The sequence below is a fragment of the Hemitrygon akajei genome, chromosome 13 (assembly GCF_048418815.1).
Source record: "Hemitrygon akajei chromosome 13, sHemAka1.3, whole genome shotgun sequence".
Lineage (NCBI taxonomy): Eukaryota > Metazoa > Chordata > Chondrichthyes > Myliobatiformes > Dasyatidae > Hemitrygon > Hemitrygon akajei.
In genome coordinates this window covers 41261849-41281634 of record NC_133136.1, presented here as the reverse complement: position 1 = coordinate 41281634, position 19786 = coordinate 41261849, and the positions used below count along the sequence as shown (strand labels likewise).

Sequence of the window (19786 nt, the reverse complement as noted above, 5' to 3'; positions counted from 1 at the left end):
GCAACAACAGCTACACCCCATTACACCACTTTGACAGGTGGGCTAAACAAGGTGAGGGTGGCTGGCAGGCCTCATACCCCAGTGAAATAGACATGCCTGTCCTAGCACATGAAGTCAGCTGCAGCAGACTGAGCGGATGAGATCAACAGCAAGATCCAACGGCCAGAAGATGGTTCTACAATGCTTCATGAAGAACAAAGTGCATGATAAGTCACAGATGTAGTAATGGTTATCACTGCAACCAAGGAAGACCCCATTTTGTGCCAACTACTCGTGCCACTGGACCTGAACTTCTGAGGTGTAGAGAGTGGAAATGGCCCAGTGCAACGGCTTTCCTTGCTTCTTTAAAAGCTCTTCCACACAGGTTTCACTGTCATCATTGGGTACGATGTACAACCAACACACTGCCATGTTCTTTTGCTTGACTGTAACTGAACAACATCAGCACACCTAGTGCAGGTAATGAACAGTTTCATACAATGCTTTAGAAAATTGCCTCCTCCAAATCTTCATTTTCATTGTAACATTCAAGATGATTGTCAATATCTTCAAATACTTTGTACAGTTCTGGGCAAAAGTCTTAGGTACATATATAAAGTATTAATTCCTAATAGTTTTTGACAGAGGAATTTTGACATAGCTAGGGTTGCAGAATACTGTATATTGGTTACAGTAGGAAAGTGACTGGGAAACAGAAATAAGAGTACTTAGCCTTGTATTAGCTCAGTAATATTAAGTGGTATTTGGTAACTGGAAAGTCATAATATATATACAGTATTGTGCAAAAGTCTTCAATATCCTAGCTATATACACATACACACACACACATACCTAAGACTTTTGCATAGTACTGTAGTTCCTAACTGGAAGTAGTGAAATCATTACATTTTCACTGCCACCCGTTTGTGACATCTCTGAGCCTGAATACTTGAAACTACAGTGAGCAAAACAGTTCTCAATTGCCTTACTGCTTATTTCCACCAACTATCAGTGACAAAGAGCACTTTTTGAACACAAACAAATGCAACTGTTGCTATTTAAAAACTGTTCAATCTAAGCATGGTATGCTGTCTAGCAGCCACACAAGTTCATGTGACTGACACTGATTAGAAATTGTTCAGTACCAGTCTCATTGTCCAAATTAAGTGGCATAGTGTCCCAAATAAACAAAGGGGATCCTGGCTATTTTCTGGATTCGTTTTTGTTCTGTAAGAGTTGTCCCAAATAAACAGATGCCCTGATTAACTGATGGACCAATTAACTGGAATCCATTGTCTATAAGAAAAACATGTAATATTCTCTCTCCACTTCCTACTTAGAGATACTGAAGTATAAAGCATTGTAACATTGACATTGTCCAAGATGTCCTTTATGAAACCGCACAGATCTGTTACCAAATGAAATGGGGTCAATGTGGAGAATCATACGAAAGTAAATGGAACAGAACAAGGAATATTATTTCAAGCTTGACAACCAGTGGGTAGTACTGGGACAAATGTGTAAGAGACAAGTTTAGAACTGGATCCTTGAGATACAGCTATTGTAGTTCCTTTGACTGGTCCAGAAAGCACACCAAGAATCCTTATTATTATGGAAGGAGTGATGAACAACTGGAATAATTTACCAGAAAGGGGATTGCTGACAAAACCACACGTCAAGCTAGAAGCTGATCTAGATGGATCCATTGGTTTCAATGAAAGGGATAGTCTGAATGATCTTCAGTGACCCCTGACAGGCTGTAAGCAGTGATAGAAACAAATATAAAAAGGATATGGCCATCAATGACAAGCAAGCACACATATGGCTAAAAATAATTTGTAGCTGTAATAGCCAAATATTTTCATGTCTATTTCAGTCTTTGTGAAGGCTATTTAAGTAGCAAATAACTGCCAAAATCCATTTGCTACCAAAATAAATAAGCAGACAGGAAAGGATGAAGTGATGGAGTGGCATAATACTTGAATGGTCTGCTTAATACCTGACAAAATGAATGAGCTACTGCAAGAAGTATTGGTGGCCTTGTTTGTTGATCCAAGGCGACTTCCCTTTAAAACAACAATGCAGCTTGCCAGAAAGAAGGTAGCAGCAGAAACCACAGCTGAAATTACATTGCACCGGCAGTTCTAGCCCTAAAGTACACATCAGCTGTCTCCTTCCCTGCAGGAACTGACCTGCCTCAGTCTTGATCTCACTGAATATCCAGAGTTTCTCAGGAAAAGTCTTCTGACAAATCTGTTAGTGTCTGTAAGTGTAAGAACAAAAGTGATGGGTTCTATCGCTGGTACATCCCAAGACAGCTCTCTAATATTCTCTCCTTTCTCCTCTAATGAAAATAGGGATAGAATCAAAGTCAAAATAAATTTATAATCAAAGTGCATATATATGTTACTATATATTACCATATATGTTTCCTTGAGATTCATTTTCTTGCATTTCCAGAAAAATAAAGAAAACTGATAGAATTTATTAAAATTATACATAAACAAAGCAACCATTGTGCAACAGAAGACAAATTGTGCAAATAAAGAAGCATAATTAAAATATAAAAAATAAATAAAAAATAAATATGTGTGAAACATTTCCCCCCACTATTGTCACATCCCTATAGTTTAGGGAAAATGTTTTAATAAAATTTTTAAAAACTAAATAAAAATTCTCTTCATGACAGCTGATCCACAGGAGAATATGGTGCATATTTTATATAACTGGGGCAACAACAATGTTATTTCAGCCCAAGCTGCAGGAGAATTCATGGGTGTCCAAGTATATGAGTCTCATTCACACGTATCTTTTCAAAAGTTAATTGTATTTCCCGAGCTGCTTGTAAACGTGAATGTAATATTAAACTGTGCGCTAAATAGACATAAGCAATATGTTGCTGTAAGAATTTTTTTAAACTGAAAATGGTGGAAATTTGAATTAAAAGCAGAAATAGTTTCACCCTCTCAGCAGGTCCCGCAGCTTCTGTTGGAAGAAAAGCTAAGTGCCACCTCTGCATTCTCACTTTATTGCAGAAAATTGCCTGAAGTAGTGCAAGAGCTCCCTCAAAACAACACCAATATGACTACATTCATCTACAAGGAGTATGGCAACAGTATGACTACATTCATCTACAAGGAGTATGGCAACAGTATGACTACATTCATCTACAAGGAGGATAGTAGGTAGTTGGATCAGCAAATGGAGTAAGGTGATTGTTCAGCCTCCTGTGGGGGTGGAGGTAAAAAGTTTGATCACTTTTGGACAGCCTCAGACTGCTTTTGTTCCTACCTTAGCCGATCAACAGATGGCATAATGAAAGGAGAAGATATTCCAACAACGTGCAATTTCAGAAAGAGGGAGTTAAAAAGTCAGAACATTTAAAGTCCAGCACATTCCAGAGTTGGAATGTTATGGTGAGGTTGTATAAGGCATTGGTGAGGCTGAATTTGGAGTATTGTGAGCAGTTTTGGTCACCGAATTACAGGAAGGATATTAATAAGGTTGAAAAAGTGCAGAGAAGGTTTACAAGGATGTTGCCAGGACTTGAGAAACTGAGTTACAGAGAAAGGTTGAATAGGTTAGGACTTTATTCCCTGGAGCGTAGAAGAATGAGGGGAGATTTGATAGAGGTGTATAAAATTATGATGGGTATAGATAGAGTGAATACAAGCAGGCTTTTTCCACTGAGGCTAGGGGAGAAAAAAACCAGAGGATATGGATTAAGGGTGAAGGGGGAAAAGTTTAAAGGGAACATTGGGGGGGGGCTTCTTCACACAGTGAGTGGTGGGAGTGTGGAATGAGCTGCTAGATGAAGTGGTAAATGCGGGCTCACTTTTAACATTTAAGAAAAACTTGGACAGGTACATGGACGAGAGGTGTATGGAGGGATATGGGCCAGGTGCAGGTCAATGGGACTAGACAGAAAAACAGTTTGGCACAGCCAAGAAGGGCCAAAAGGCCTGTTTCTGTGCTGTAATGTTCTATGATTCTACATGACACTGACTGCAATGCTTCAAGCAGTCAGTTCACCACTATTTTACAGGAATAAGTGTTGTACTTGCTAATGGTCCCCATATCCCCTGAATAAATTTTAATAAACTGAACTGAAGTTTCCCTACCAAGAGACATGTTTGACACCATGTGGAAGATTCACACTTCAACCGTGTGCTTTTGAGCTCTGTCAGCTGTTTGCAGATATATGGATGTCTTACTCTCCAATTTAAAAACATAATGGGTGTATGTCAATGAATCTGTTTTGTGAGGGAAATTATTGATCATGTATCACAAACTGAACACATACAGACAGCTGGCTATGTTCCCAGCTTCAAAATTCAAATAGATTTATTACCAAAGTACGCCTTTTGATATTCTCGGACTAAACTGCAGTAACCAGTGCAGCCTGGGAATAATAAAGACACATTTCAGAATTAGCTTAACGAATGAAATTCCACCAGTAAATAAGTATAATAGATAAGATTACATATGCTATTGCATTGTCTGAGCTATTACAGTGGAACAGCCTGCAGCAGGACCAGACTGTAAAACCATTAGCTTCTCTCACTCCTGCTCACACCATTTATTGGCCGAGTTCCTACTTCAATACCAGCAAGAAACAGCATTTTCAAGGAACATGAATGGAATGCTGATGCTTGGTATTATTTTGGATAAACTTCAGTTCAGAATCTTGGTGGTCATTTCACAGAATAATTAGGATTTACAGTTCAGACTTGGGATAGCCCGCAATTGTCCTGTGTAGCCACTTAAAGCTCTCCACCGCTCTTCCTTACTCAGCTAGAGAAAACATGTGAGAAGGTCGATTCCTCCTTTTGAATGGCCTTGATTCTATCTGTCTTTTTCACAGGTTACAACACTGTCCTTCCCAAACAATAAAAATGCTACCTAATCTTCCAGAAATTATTCCAAGTCAATGCAACATCAGGAAATGAGGTATTTAAGATACAAGTTGCAAGCCAAATAGTTCACTACTCACTTTTGACATTTCTGCATTTCTACTGAGATGTTTTGGACTCATCGGCATGCGAGGACCCGGAGAGAACTGAGCTTTCTATTTGTTATCATTTGCACATTTTTCTTCAACAACTCTGCATTCTATTAATAGCTGATCAAACTAATAATTATACAGACTGACTGGTTCACTGGCCATTTGAGAAGTGTTGAAGGATCATCATTGCAGAGTGAATTGTGGCTAGCTTTTCACATTTGTGAGCTCACAGTTTGATATGCCACATATTGGAGAGCGACATGCTTTTGTTAGCTATTTAGATGATGCCTTTTTATTTATTCATTTATTTAGTTATTGTCCTTATTTAGATTCAGTGAGAAATAGGCCCGTCAGGCCCTTCAAGCTGTATTGCTTAGCAACCTCTGATTCAACCTTAGCCTAATGATGGGACAATCTACAATGACCAATTAGCCTACTAACTGGTACGTCTTTGGACTGTGGGAGGAAACCAGAGCACCGAGAGGAAATCCACATGGTCACAGGGAGAATGTACAGGCTCCTTATAGACAGTGGCAGAACTTCTTTTCTCTGGCGACTGGTCTCAAAGCCCTCAGAGGCAGGCAGAACTTGCAGGAGGAGGCAATGTTTCTTCTTAGTATTCACGTTCATCTTCATTCCGGTCCCCTGCTTTAGTTGAGAGTGTGAAGACAGCAATTATCTCCCAGCCTTTCGCGTTTGACCCACTTACACATTTAATCAGAGGGTGTTTTGCATTTTATTTAATTCACCCACTGATTTAAAATTGTTAACTCAAGAGATTCTTCTGACGCTGGTGATCCAGAGTTACTCACACAAAATGCTGAAGGAATTCAGCAGGTCAATCAGCGTCTATGGAAAAGAATAAAAAGTCGAAGCTTCAGGCCGAGACCCTTCATCAGGATCGGAGAGGAAGGGGAGAGAAGCCTGATTAAGGTGGTGGGGAGAGGAAGGAGTACAGGCTATAAGGCATTACATCTATGATGCAGCATTCACTATTGCCTTAATTGCTTTTGTCAAAAAATATGCGGTCTTTGTAACATTAATGCCAAATAGGGGATGCCTATGATCTGCTGAACAAGATTCACTTGGCTTGATAAAATATACAAGCACTGGAAATGTACAGCCCTTTTTTATGGCTGGATGCTGCCCAATATTCCAAGAGTTTTCTCAAGACACAGCACAGTAGTATGGTAAAGGAACAACATTATGAAAAGCAGTATTTTAAAATAAAAGTTATAAAGCAAAAGGCATACCGCATTAACACTTCAATAAACCATTTTAAATCCATTTTTGAAGTTTATATATTTCCTACTGAAATGTTTTGCAAATCCTTATGAAATGTCCGTCTTCCCAAGTCCTGGGAAAGTGTGAATTTATTTTGGAAGGTGAAATTTGAAAGCAGAACACAGGGTTAATAGCAAGGTTCTTGGTGGTGTGGAGAACAGAGGAATTTTGGCGTCTATGTCCATAGATCCCTCAAAATTGCCGCCCAAGTTGATAGGATTGTTAAGGCAGCGTATAGTGTGTTGGCCTTCGTTAGTCAAGGGATTAAGTTGAAGAGTTTATCTACAAAACCTTGGTTAGACCACACTTGGAATATTGTGTTCAGTTCTGGTCACCTCATTATAGGAAGGATGTGGAAGCTTTAGAGAGAATTATCAGAGTGCTGCTTGAATTAGAGAACATGTCTCATGAGATAGGTTGAGCTAGTTATGGCTTATCTGTTTGGAGCAAGAGAGGATGAGAGGTGACTTGATAGACTTGCACAAGATGATAGCCAGAGATAAGAACTTTGCAGAGAGTGGTGGGTGTGTGAAATGGTGCTGGTAGGAGCAGACACATTAGGGGCATATAAGAAACTCTTAATCGCTGATAGAAAAAACTGAGGGTTATGTAGGAGGGAAGGTTTAGATTAACCTTAGAGTAGGTTAAAAGGACAGCACTGCATTTTGGACTGAATGTTCTAAATGTGGGGTGGGTTAAGGAATTTCTAATGTGATTGAGTAGGGACTGTTCTTAATAAATATTTTAACAATGAAGTCTATGATTTAAGATGTTAAATTTCAAGAACTGCATTTTTCAGAAAGCTGACTGCTAGGGAGTTCTTTAAGAAGCAGTTACTTGTAAAATTTCGGAATGTTAACATTCCCCATCCAACTACTCGCTTGCGGGTGGATTCCAGGCCTCCTTCTAACAGGCTTCTATAGACTTGTTGCCATTCCACACACACACAGGATGGAAGGCATCCAAGCTCCCTTTCCTCTCTCCATTTTTATATGGAATGGAAGTGCTTGTCTGGGATATATAAATCCTCTCAGGAAATTTCATCAATCCTCAATACCAGCTTTAAAGTTCCTGACTGGAATCACTCATTTCCGAGTGGAAGAATGTTCTCTATATGAGCCTTTTATTTTTAAAGACCACCACTAAGTGGCAATCAGTATCGGATCAAAATTCTCAGCTGCTTTCCTTTGTCCTAGGGCAGGGGTGTCAAACTCATTTTAGGTCTCGGGCCGGATTGAGCAAAATGCAGCTTCATGCGGGCCAGATCAGTCGGACGCGTGCGAACGCAGCTTTCGTTGCCTCCGTTTTTTCAGCCTGTTCTCATGTGTCTCAGTCTCTGCTATAACTACAAAGTGTTTCACTTTACAAATTCCGTTTCTTATGAAGAAGACTGCCGAGCAAGACTGCCGAATAAACACTAAAAACCCTGAAAACCTGGTACCTGAATAAACTCAGCATTAGCCATATCATACGCCATAGGCGCTTCGATTACTGGGGCCAGCTTTAATAGTAATTAGATATTATCTCGCGGGCCAAAGATAATTCCACCGCGGGCCGGATTTGGCCCGCGGGCCTTGAGTTTGACATATATGTCCTAGGGAATTGAGATCAATTGCAATTTCTCTGTTTTCACCCAACCAAATGGGTACTATATCAAATTATCTGACAGGAGCTGAAGCTGAAGTCTTCCTGATAACAGAGCGATTGGAGATCCAAGCATTGTGCCAGGTAAAACCTCTTTAACTTAGCAGAAAATATTATGGAACCACTAAAGTATTTATGTTACACAATACCAGATAAAAGCAAGGCTCCTCAGCCAGGGACTCAATCAGCACCATGTGACATCCTATTTATAAATTTAACAGGTAATATACTTTCATTTAATTTGATCATTTAAAAGCTTTTAGAAAATATATAATAGTGTAGAAATATGAAAGGATATACAGCATTGTGCGAAAGTCTTAGGTACATATATATAGCTAGGATGCTTAAGACTCTTGCACAGTACTGTATGTCAATGTGGAGCGGAGAGAGAGTTTGTAAATCTGGCAAGAGCAAAGGATGTTCAGAATGGTGAGGGTGCCATGGTAGGGTTGTGGGACAGGTGGCAGAGAAGGAGTGCCAGGGACGGGAGTTGGCGCAGGTGCAGACACACCCAATCTTGAGACACGAGGCAAGGTCATTTGATTCCAAGCAATTGGTTTATTGATCATTATAGGATGTCTGTTTGGTGCTTCCAGCTCCCTCCCCTCTCCCTTCCCCTTTTCTCAACCAACCCTCTCCTTTCCACTCTCAGTCCACAACAGAGACCCACATCAGAATCAGGTTTATCATCATGCACACGTCATGAGATATGTCTTTTGTTTGTGGCAGCATTACAGTGCAATACATAAAATTCCTACAGAACTGTGCAAAAGTCTTAGACACCCTAGCTATATATAAATGTGCCAAAGACTTTTGCACAGTACTGTAGGTTTGAATTACTGTCGAATAATTGAAATGAAACATATTTTGAATGAATACAGTGGAACTAAGTTTCAAGGGTGTGATTGAGATGCAAAAATGACTCACAACAGTTGTTCTAATTCTCAACAGAAAGAAACCTTTTACTTAAAAAGATGAAATTTCTCAGTACAAAATTTATCATCAATCGGGAAATGAATAAAATCAGTCTTCAAAAGGTTATGCTGGATGATAGCTGATTCACTATGCTGACACATAGAAAGGCACTTCATTTATTTTACGGTATGTGCAGTTTTGAAGAACAGGCCCACTCTGTTAAGTAAAATAACAATCAAAAAATCTAACATGTGCAAATAAGGCATCAAAGTTATTGTGTGCATCAATCTCTGATGGTTCACCCAGCATTTTCGTCATTCATGCCAAAAATAAAGTAAGGGGCAACTTCTGCATTTCGATGGAGTCTAGGTAAGAAAAAGAACCACATTGTTAGTTTTCATACTTAACACTTGTTTTACCAATGCAATGAATTCCTTAAAAATTACAACAAATCCTATTCCAAATGACACACAATTTTCATCAGGAAAGCACATATACAGTATACTGAGGCCAGCTGAAAATGAAACTGAAACTGCTTGAAATTAAGCTAATTTTTATTGCAATTAAAATTATACCTTGTGTATTTGGAAATGGTAACAAGAACTTTTAGCAATGCAGCCGGAAATAGGGGGTTTACACTTAATGTTGGGTATCAAGTCTGTTATCTCTGAGGAAGCCAATTTAAAGTCACTGAAAAAGACTTCAAAAAGAACTGCACTGAAGCTTTGCAGATCTTGCTGCAGTACACAATTCTGCACTTGGTCCACGTGAATTTTAAAGTGTGGCTACTAGAGTCATGCAGCAAACAAAATTAGCACAATTTAAATACCCTGACTGATTCACTGGAATAAATTTCTTTTAGGGTATGTTGCGAGTTTGAGTGCAGTCTACAACTTCAATGTCAAAGATTATGGAAACACAACCCAAGGCCTTTAGAGCTTAGATCTCAGTTCATGTTCTCAATTCACAGATCTGTTGCATTGGTTTGATAAGCTACCGTCGAACCTGGCACAGAATTAACAAAAAACTAGAAGAGGTACACTGCACAAGTTTCAGCCAATAATATCTGACTAGAAATTCCAGCAATCACACACTGAAATTCCATGGCATGACCATCAAGTAGTCACACACACAATGTGGCTACAAACGCAGGTCAGAGTAAATCACCTCATAATTCCCCAAACTTACCCATCACCTACAAGGATCAAGTCAGGGGTGTGATGAAATACTCTCTACTTACCTGCACTGGGCACATTCAAAGACATCACCTGGTTTGGAGAACAAGTCATATGAAGCAAGGTTAGCAGAGCTGGGACTTTTCTCTTTGGAGCGTAGAAGAATGAGAGGGGACTTGATAGAGATCTACAAGATTATGAGAGGCATAGATAGGGTGGATAGTCAGTACCTGTTTCCCAGGGCACTAATAGCAAACACCAGAGGGCATATGTACAAAATTAAGGGAGGAAAGTTTAGGGGAGACATCAGGGGTAAGTTGTTTTTTTTTTTAAACACAGAGGGGTGTGAGTGCTTGGAATGACTTGCCAGGGATGGTGGTGGAGGCTAAAACATTAGGGATATTTAAGAGCCTCTTGGGCAGGCACATGGATGAAAGAAAAATGGATGGTTATGGGGTAGTGTGGGTTTAGTACTTTTTTTTAAGGATTATATGGGTCGGCACAACATGGAGGGCTGAAGGGCCTGTACTGTGCTGTAGTGTTCTATGGTTCCATGGTTCATGTAGCTCAAAGCCACACAAGACATAGCAGTCCACTTGACAGGCACGCCATCCACAACCGTTCACTCATTCCACCATCGACACACAGTTGCAGCAGCTTGCACAGCAGAAGCCTACCAGGACCCCTAGACAGCACCTTCCAAACCCACAACCTCACCAGCCAGAAGGACAAGGACAGCAAAAACATGGGAACACCACAGCCTGGAAGTTGTCTTCAGAGCCACACAGAATCCTGACTTGAAAATGGAATCGCCATTCCTTTACCTCTGCTGGGTTTCTCACTCAAAACATTGCGGGTGAACCCATAACTCAAGGACTGCAGTGATTCACAAAGGGAGCTCCACACTACGAAAGTCACGTCCCTTGAATGAACAAATCATTAAAGCCTGTCGTTTTCTTTGAGGAAAACTAATTTATATCATTTCAGTTGTTGTGCCTATGTACAGCATAATGACATTCAAATTTGAAAAGTATAGTTCTACCCTAAATACCTTGGGGAAGTTGCAATAGATACGACTGCAGTTGTAGCCAAGGATTGAACTACTGATCAGAAAGCACAAGTTTGAATCCTACCACAGCAGCTGGGAAATTAAAATTTTTAAAAATTATATCTATTTGAAATGAAAAATCAGTTTCAGTAATGAACAACTTGAAAGAATTACATGCGGGATGGGACGTCTACCAATCTTAACTAGTCTGGCCTATTTCAACCAACACAGATAACTCTTCTAAAAGGACTCAGTAGCTACTTAGTTCAAGTGATAATTAGGGCACAATAATAGATATCTCTTCCACCCACAACACCTTGTATCCTGAACAAAACATAGATCACTTTCTACGATCCACTTAGAAGTAGGGAACGGAAAAGATGGATTTTCATTTCTCAGACACATGCTGCAACCATTCAATAAGAGAAAAGATGTTCTAAAACAACCAAGCATTTTATCTCTGTTGGCTTAGGTACCAATGATGATTACCATTGAGGACTACAGAGGGAAAATGCATTAAACTGTCCAATTATAGGTAATACTTCATTAAATAATTTGTTAAAAAGCTGAAGAACAAATATTCCACTTAGACACAGAAATTCGAGTGCCCTCTTGACAAGGGCATTAAATGGCCAGGTTAGGGGTTTGCCAGCTGTAATTTGGGGGAGGAGCCTGCCATTTTAAATGTTGGTGGTGAAAAGGTTGCACCACTTTCTTCGGGCCAAAGGTTGGCCAACTGCGACCAAATTCTTCCCTGAAGGAGAGAGAACATGAATGATCATGGACCCAACCTAAGAGGTGGGGGCTTGAGCAGATCTGGGGTAGTGGGAGCCTAATGAGAGCGAAGGGACAAGGCTCAAGATATCATCGTATATGTGCATATTATTTAGCTATCAAAGCCCCAGTCCAATGCTGCATTATGAGCAGCTGGTTCTCCTGGGAGTGCTCAATGATGGTCAATGTCAAGGATAAATAGCCTAAACTCCCTCGCATTGCTCTGAAAGGAGCACTTCACCAGAAGCCCATCTGTTGTTGAATTCATAATTGTGACCCATGCCGTGAAGTGCTTGAATGAATTTCCCAAATGAATTGAAAGGACTTGGGTTTGTCGGCACTGCATTCTGTACTGTGTTAAATACACTCTCAATCACATAGCAGTGAAGCAGACAGTGCTAATTATTCTAATTCCAAGGCCATCCTGTGTTGTGACAACGTATCTATAAATATTTGACGATTCTGTGAACACCCAAACCTGACATACAAGCAACTAAAAGCCAGCTTGATGCTGAATCACAATGGAATTAAAATGATAAGATACAAAGGATACATCACTGCCCAGGAAATGGGAAAATGTCTCTGTCATCTACTGAGAAAATTGATTTAATTGACCAGCAAGTACAGTGTAATAGTTAAATTTGGTACATTTAAGCACATCAGGCCCTGTCCCTGAAATAAGATGTTTTATTTTATAATGAGTACTTGACCTTCCCGCAAAATAAAAGATCAGATAGTACAGCTAGAGTCTGCTGAATTAATAGATTAAACCTTTTATTCAAAATCTCTACAGAAATACAAATAGAGGTGTTAACCTGCATCTGTATTTTTGCTGGAAATCTGAAACAGCTCTGATGAACAATCATTAACCTGAGGTGCTGTGTCCCTGCCTGACATGCTAAGTACTGCTAGCATTTTCTGTTTCAGATTTCTATTTATTTTACTTTAATAATTGATGTGGTGTGGTAAACCATGTATATCTGTCTGGACACGCCCCTCTGCAAACTGCTCCTGTGGCTCCTCCCACAGACCCCTGGATAAAGGTGATTGTGTTTCTGCTCCTCCCACAGTCATCCAGCATGGACGTGCTCAATTTTACTGCTAATAAAAGCCTTTCAGTATTTACTCGACTTCCAGTCTTTTGGAGTTATTGATAGTGCATCATGTGGTTAAGCAAAATTTATCCTCACATTTTAAAGTAAGCATGTTAACATTGGTAAATTACTTTACCATCGTCATATGCACCGAGATCCAGTGAAAACCTTTGTTTTGCGTGACATCATAAGTACATTGGGGTTGTACAAAAGGAAAATCATAACAGAATGCGGAATAAGTGGTTTACTTACAGAGAAAGCTCAGTGCAGGTAGACAATAAAGTGCAAGGTCATTATGAGGTAGATTGCACGATTGATCCTCCATTTTATCGAACTAGGCAGCCATTCAATAGCCTTGCAGCACTGGGACAGAAGCTGCCCTTGAGACTGCTGGTACGTACTTGCAGGCTTTTCCATTTTCTGCCCAATGGGAGGGGCAAATAGAGACAATGTCCAGGGTGGATGGGAACTTGGACAATGTGGCTGCTTTACTAAGGCAGTGAGAAGCATAGACAGAGTCCATGGGGAAGGGGCTGGTATCAGCTGTCTGCAGTTTCTTGCAAGAGCAGATGCCGTACCAAGCCGCGGTGTCTATGGATAGGACGGTGTCTTTGGTGCATCTATAAAAGTGGTCAAGGTGGACATTCCAAATTTCTTTAGCCTCCTAAGGAGTATAGATACTGGTGCACTTTCTTTCTTAAGGCATCTACATGGATGAACCAAGACAGCCTTTTTAGCGATGTTCATTCCTAGAAACTTAAAAATGCCTGATAAAATCGTGCTTCTAAGCAGTCTTGTTTTGCAGTTCAGGATTCACCTTTATTATTGACTAGAAAGCTTACAGCCTCCATTCAGAATGTTTGATGTTTTCTTTTTATTAAGCACACAAGTAGAAGCCAAAACTTTAAACTCCATGGTTAATGAAGGCAAAGCAGTTTAGGGAGTAAACATTAAAGTAGTATCTTTACTTGCCAATAACAATGACTGGATGACGCTAACACACAATTTTATAAGTAAACTGGATGTTTAAAATGGTACACCCACATATTGCCTGAATTACATAAATGTGACGTCTCACTGCTGGTAATCAACACTTTTCGGTTAGACTGTAACCCATCGACATGTGCCAGAGTCCAAACTGAAACCACAGGCAATTTCTTGTGTAATTACACAAACATATAGCAGGAAATTCAAAACCTGGACTAATCATAACTTCTCCCAAAATACACAAAAACTTTTTTCAGTCAATTTTACACACACAGCCAAAGACTTCCCAAATTTCTTCAAATAAATACACATGCTACTTTATATCTCTTTATATCCTTCTTTGTAAGGCGATTGAGTACAGGTCAGCTTTTCAAGTTATAGCACAGAAAACATCATTTTTGCTTAATTTCTATCTGCTGCTTCCAATCCAGGCTCCTTGCCCCTTCTCCATACCTTTCTTCACTTTTTCTTTCCAAATACTTTTTTGAAAGTACTTTTGTTACAGTCTCATGAATAATCATGTTTCAGGAAACTAGCAGGAAATATTTATTTTCTTCTAGCAAAAGTATTTAGTCCTCTGACTAAGTCACCAATTAATTGTAAATTCACAATCATTTATATTTAGCCTCTCTTTTAACCAGGAAAACTCTTGCTCTCTTTAAACAATGAGAAATCACATAAAAGTGGCCATGAAGGTTCAAAGTGAATTTTATTATCAAAGTACACCATATACAACCAAGATTCATTTTCCTGTGGGCATACTCTACAAATCTATAGAAAAGTAACTATAACGGGATCAATGAAAGATCAATCAGAGTGCAGACGAAAACAAACTGTGCAAAGGCAAATATAAATAAAGAGCAATAAATCATGAGAACATGAGATAATGAGGTAAAGAGTCCTTAAAGTGAGACCATTGGTTGTAGGAACATTTTATTGTCGGGCAAGTGAGTGTAGTTATCCCTTCTATTCAAGAACCTGACGATTGGGGGTAGTAATTGTTCTTGAACCTGGTGCTGCGAGTCCTGAGGCACTTGCACCTTCTACCTGATGACAGCAGCAAGAAGAGAGCATCACCTGGGTAACGGCAATCTCTGATCACGGGTGCTACAACAATGTTTCATGTAAATGTGCTCAGTGGTTGGGAGAGGTTTACCCATGATCCACTACCTTTTGTCAGGTTTTCTGTTGAAAGGCATTGGTGTTCCCACACTACGCCATGAGTCAATACACTCTCTAGTACACATCTATAGAAGGTAAATTGAGGATTGCTTTAAAGTGAATCCAACATTCACAGGTTGAAGCATTGAATATAAAAGTCGGAACATTACACTGCAACTTTACAAAATAATAATTAGCCCATACTGGGAGTATTGTAGAAAGAATATGATTATGCTGAAGAAAGTGCAGAGGGGATTTAACAGGATGTTATCTAGGTTGGGGGACTTTATAGGTTATAGGGAGGGTTTAGACAGGCTAGGCTTGTTTTCCCCAGAGCGAAGAAAGCAGAGGAGTGATAGATGTATATAAAATAATAATGTCATTTGTACAGATAGGTGGAGAGTCAAGTTTTCCAATTGTATGGTTATAAAACCAATAGGGAAGAAGATTAGGAGAGGGGAAGGAGTTTTAAACGTGATCTAAGGAGAAAGTTTAGATGAGATATGGATCGCACTTTTAGAATCAGATACCTCTTTGTTTAAGGGACATAAAGACAGGTTCTTGACCAGGCGAGGTGTAGAAGGATACAGATGCAATCAGGCAAATGTGATTACTGAAGATTGCCAGAAATGTTTGGGATTGGAAACAATGGGCTGGAGAGCCCATTCCTGTGTAGTATGACCATGATGCAATGACCATCAAGAAACTAACAGGATTGAATTAGCATCTATGTCGCAACTCTTCCAATCATACTTTCAGCTGACCTCCATCGAGTTCTTGCTCAACAGTGCTAAAGGACCATCAGTTTTCCTCCATCTCTGTACTAGTAAATTTTGGCCTTGAATCTTACTACCTGGAGCACACCTCTATTCCATGTTCTTTCTCTCCCTCCCAATAGTCTATCCTCCTACAGCATTAAACATCATTTGTCATCAAACTGCCCAATCCACCATCCTGCCTACAGATTCACGTAATCTCCAAATTTCACAAATACCTAGGACTCAAAAACTGTTAACTTTGTCCTGTCTAACATATATACATAAACAATACCGTAAGGTGCATCGCGTCCCCCATTCTACCAACCTCAAAATATCTACTTTGGTCCACTGTCTCGATCCATTCATTTAACCACAGCAATAATAACATTTGCTTTTATTTTCATAACTACTCTGATATGCTACTTAATACACATATCATAGGACACACACTTCTTAGATGCTATCACTTTGTTTTTTTAAATGAAGCATGACCATCACTTTCCAGATGCATGCCAGCTGGCCCAGATTAACTTATGCCCTTCCAAATGTTCACAAGTTTCACCCGTACATTGAGTCTTTAGGCAAAGCTAATTGATTTGTAATTTTCCAGTCTCTCTTTTTTTTTGAAGGGGGAGATCATTTTCCACCCTGCAGTTCTTCGGATAAATTCACATTGCCGAGGCTCATGTTTTTAATCATTATTGCTATAACTATTTCTTCCCTAACTATTTGGAAATTCACACCATTCAGATTTTGTCTTGACCTCAATCCTAACCGAGTTTCGTTTGATTGCACTTTTTTTTTAAATACTTACCTCAAGTGCTCTCGATCCTGCTGGGGTTCTCCGACATTTATGTTGTTTTATTAGAATGAGCATATTACATTCAAACATTAGTTTCTATTTGATTCACTACTGCCTCCACCACTTTAACCCCAAGCAATTAAATCAGGTTTTACCCCCTACACATCTACATGAGCACAAAGGAATACAATCTCACAATTATGACAAAACTAACTATCTTATAAAGTTACTTGAACTATTTCACTAAATTATCAGAAAAATTATTTTTGTACAAATTGCCTTTGTACATGCATTTTAGTTTATTCAAAATGAAAAGGATGTATTTTCAAGCTAGAAATGCAAATTAAGCCAGAAAAATGTTCAAAATTGCCTCATCTTAAAATTAGCGTTGCAAATACTGAGCAAATGATTTTGGAATGAATGTCAGCGAATGAAAGCAATATTATAAAACTGTTAAATTAATGCACTAAATTTATCAAAGCTTTGCCACAAATCTAGATCTTTGCTACACATATGCCTATCCTTCCTTTGTTATTTTAATAACTTTGAAAATCAGCGTGAAAAAAAATAAAATTTATGTAACAATAATGGAATGCATTTCAATAATGAAGAGCTCTGCATGTTTATTTCTTAAACTAAAGCTGTAAAGACAGGTTTAGTCCAATTATATTTGACTTTTATTTCAAATCAAGCCTCCTTCTGCCTAATAAGCAGATGAACAATACTTAATGCTTCCTGTCACTAATAGGCATTCATTATCCCCAGTCCATAATTTTCTACAGCTGTGTGAAGCAGATAGCCAATAAGGGAAAGAATACAGCTTAGATGATGCATTTAAATGAACTTCTATTCAAAATAAAATTAGTTGGCAGAAACAGCTACTGAAAGCCAATTTGTAAGGTTTTATATTTTTGCATTTATATGGTCATGTCTAGTACTATCTCTGTCTTTAAATATTTCTCTCTATCCCAATCATTTAAGTTCCTTTCCTACATTTGAGAAACTGAAGCAGGATAGCTTATTTGGCCCTTGGGACATTTACTGCATTACTGTTCATTAAACTGCGTGCAATTCATATGCCAGCTTGATACGTAAGCACTTTGTCCTCAGTCACTGGTTCATGCTAACAAAACCAATGCCCAATAAAATTGTTACAAATCATTTCCATAGTGAGAAATACGACACTTTTTGACATATTCCCTAAAAATTCACCTGCTGATTTAGTAGTGTTGTTACATAGCACTCTAAATATCACTTCAATTCTGAGTTCACCACAGTTAAATTCAGCAGCACCCAAGATGCAAGGTGTCAGATCTTTGTTTGCCCGTTTCCTTCACACCCGGATGAAAATCGGGAAAAGCTGGAACCATTTGCAGATTGATTGAAAGGGAGAAGGCAATCGATCCCTTGAAAGACGGGTGGCCTGGAATTGGAGCTAGTGAGATTGCCCAGATTTCACCCCAGTCCTAAACATGTTGCTGTTTTGTAACTATTTCATATTTTTCAGTATAACTTTCATGTTCAAGCTCATTATATATACATGTAGCAAGACAGAAATGCAAGAAACAGAAATGTGGGCATAATTAGATTTAAAAAAATAAACATCGGTCTCCCAAAATTCAGCACATTTTGACATCAAGGAAACCAAATGACAGGCTGCAATAATAAATGGAAACCTCCTCATGGTGCAAAATGTTTGCGGCATTATAGGGAATAACCCTGGTCCAAAAATATATTTAGGTAAATTATCTACAACCTTAAGCAATGTTAAGTTCAGCCAAATAGAAGAAATCAAGATCTATAATTTACTAAAATAATGTAAAATTCAAATAATCCGGACACCTTACCTTAGAAATGCCCGTAATCGCTCATCTCGTCTCCACTTTTTATAAAAGGAATAGGACAGGTACATCAGGATTACTCCACCAATGCAACCAAACACAGCTCCAGTCAGCACATCACTACCCAGAGAAGAAAACAAAATATCCTTTGAGGCAATGAGATAACACTTAAATGCTGCAGCACTAAACAGAAATGCCGGCATAACAGAAGTCCCACTTTGGCTCTGCTAAGAAAACCTTTCAAAGTTAAACTGCATTAAATCAAACTATAACTAATGACTTCTGATGAGGTTCATTAGCTTACCAATGAATACCAGGCCATTGTCTCTTGGACAATTGCATCCTCGTTTCCGTAAGTGCAATGCTGTTGTGGCAGGGCAAGGTGACCTCTAACTCGCAGAGTCCAATCGCCAGCTTTCAGGTATCTCCTCATTGCTCCATTAACCCACCAATCAATATCAGGCGATTGTCTCCTGGACAATTGCATCCTCATTTTCACAAGTGCTCTTCCTTCTACAAGATGGTGCCGGTGACCAGCAGCAGCATTTTTCGGGCAGCTCACAAAACGGCTAGAAACTCTACAGGATATACTTCTTCTGATCGGTGATTGCTGCAGTCTGCAGCCTGTAATTTCCTTTTTAAGGATGTACCTTTTAAATGACCAAATGATCTGCCACTTTTGTGATCTCCTGGGGGATTTGACGAACTAGACTCTCAGGGCTGCAGGTACGGCTAGGGTGACCCTCACCGGGAAGCAGGCACTGCATCAAGGCGTGATGGCAGAAAACGAACCCATTGTTGGCTCCGTGTTGATTAAAGCATTGAGCAAGATTAAAATCGTTGAGGATGAAAGCAGAAAGCGAGCAGGTTATCAGTGCTGTCTGCCTGGGTTTGATCGGTCTCCCTCTCTCCCTCTTGGGTCCCACAGCGTTAGGTTTGGGAGCAGTCGTTGTCCAGCAGCCCTGAGGCTCCTGGACAGGCTTCGCTCACCTCAGCACTGAACGGGCTCCTTGGCTGTGGCCTCACTTCCAGAGACTCTGCAGCTCATGTTCCACGTCTTTTTCTTGGTCTACTTCTTCCTTACTATTTGCTCGATTTGTCCAAGGCATCAAGGGCGAAGGACAAACGAGTGTTCAGCTCACTTCTCTGCGAGGTTTACTCATGTCTGCTCTGAACTAACTCTGTAGCTGCGGCCTGCAACCATCAACACTAGGCTCAGTGCTAACTGGCTCCATGGCTACGGTCTGGACCATCTTCACTCACCTCCCTGGCTGTAGACTCACTTTCGGGAACTCTGCAGTTAATGTTCTGTGTGTTAT

The 19786-nt window shown here is 39.6% G+C and overlaps 1 protein-coding gene across 4 annotated transcripts in view; it reads right to left on the bottom strand.

The window, feature by feature from the left end:
• LOC140737807 (uncharacterized) overlaps positions 1-19786 on the bottom strand; it is a 71407-nt gene that overhangs the window by 8044 nt on the left and 43577 nt on the right. For 2 of the 4 annotated variants that reach the window (XM_073064468.1, XM_073064469.1), the window contains exons 5-6: positions 18474-18587; positions 8845-9192 (exon numbers count right to left, since the gene is read on the bottom strand). The exons of 1 other annotated variant lie outside the window; for it this stretch is intronic. In XM_073064468.1, coding sequence (XP_072920569.1) covers positions 9126-9192; positions 18474-18587 — 181 coding nt within the window. In that variant the 3' untranslated portion in view covers positions 8845-9125. Of the gene's footprint in view, positions 1-8844; positions 9193-18473; positions 18588-19786 lie in introns of those variants that run through there. One more of the 4 variants, XM_073064471.1, reaches the window with a different exon arrangement.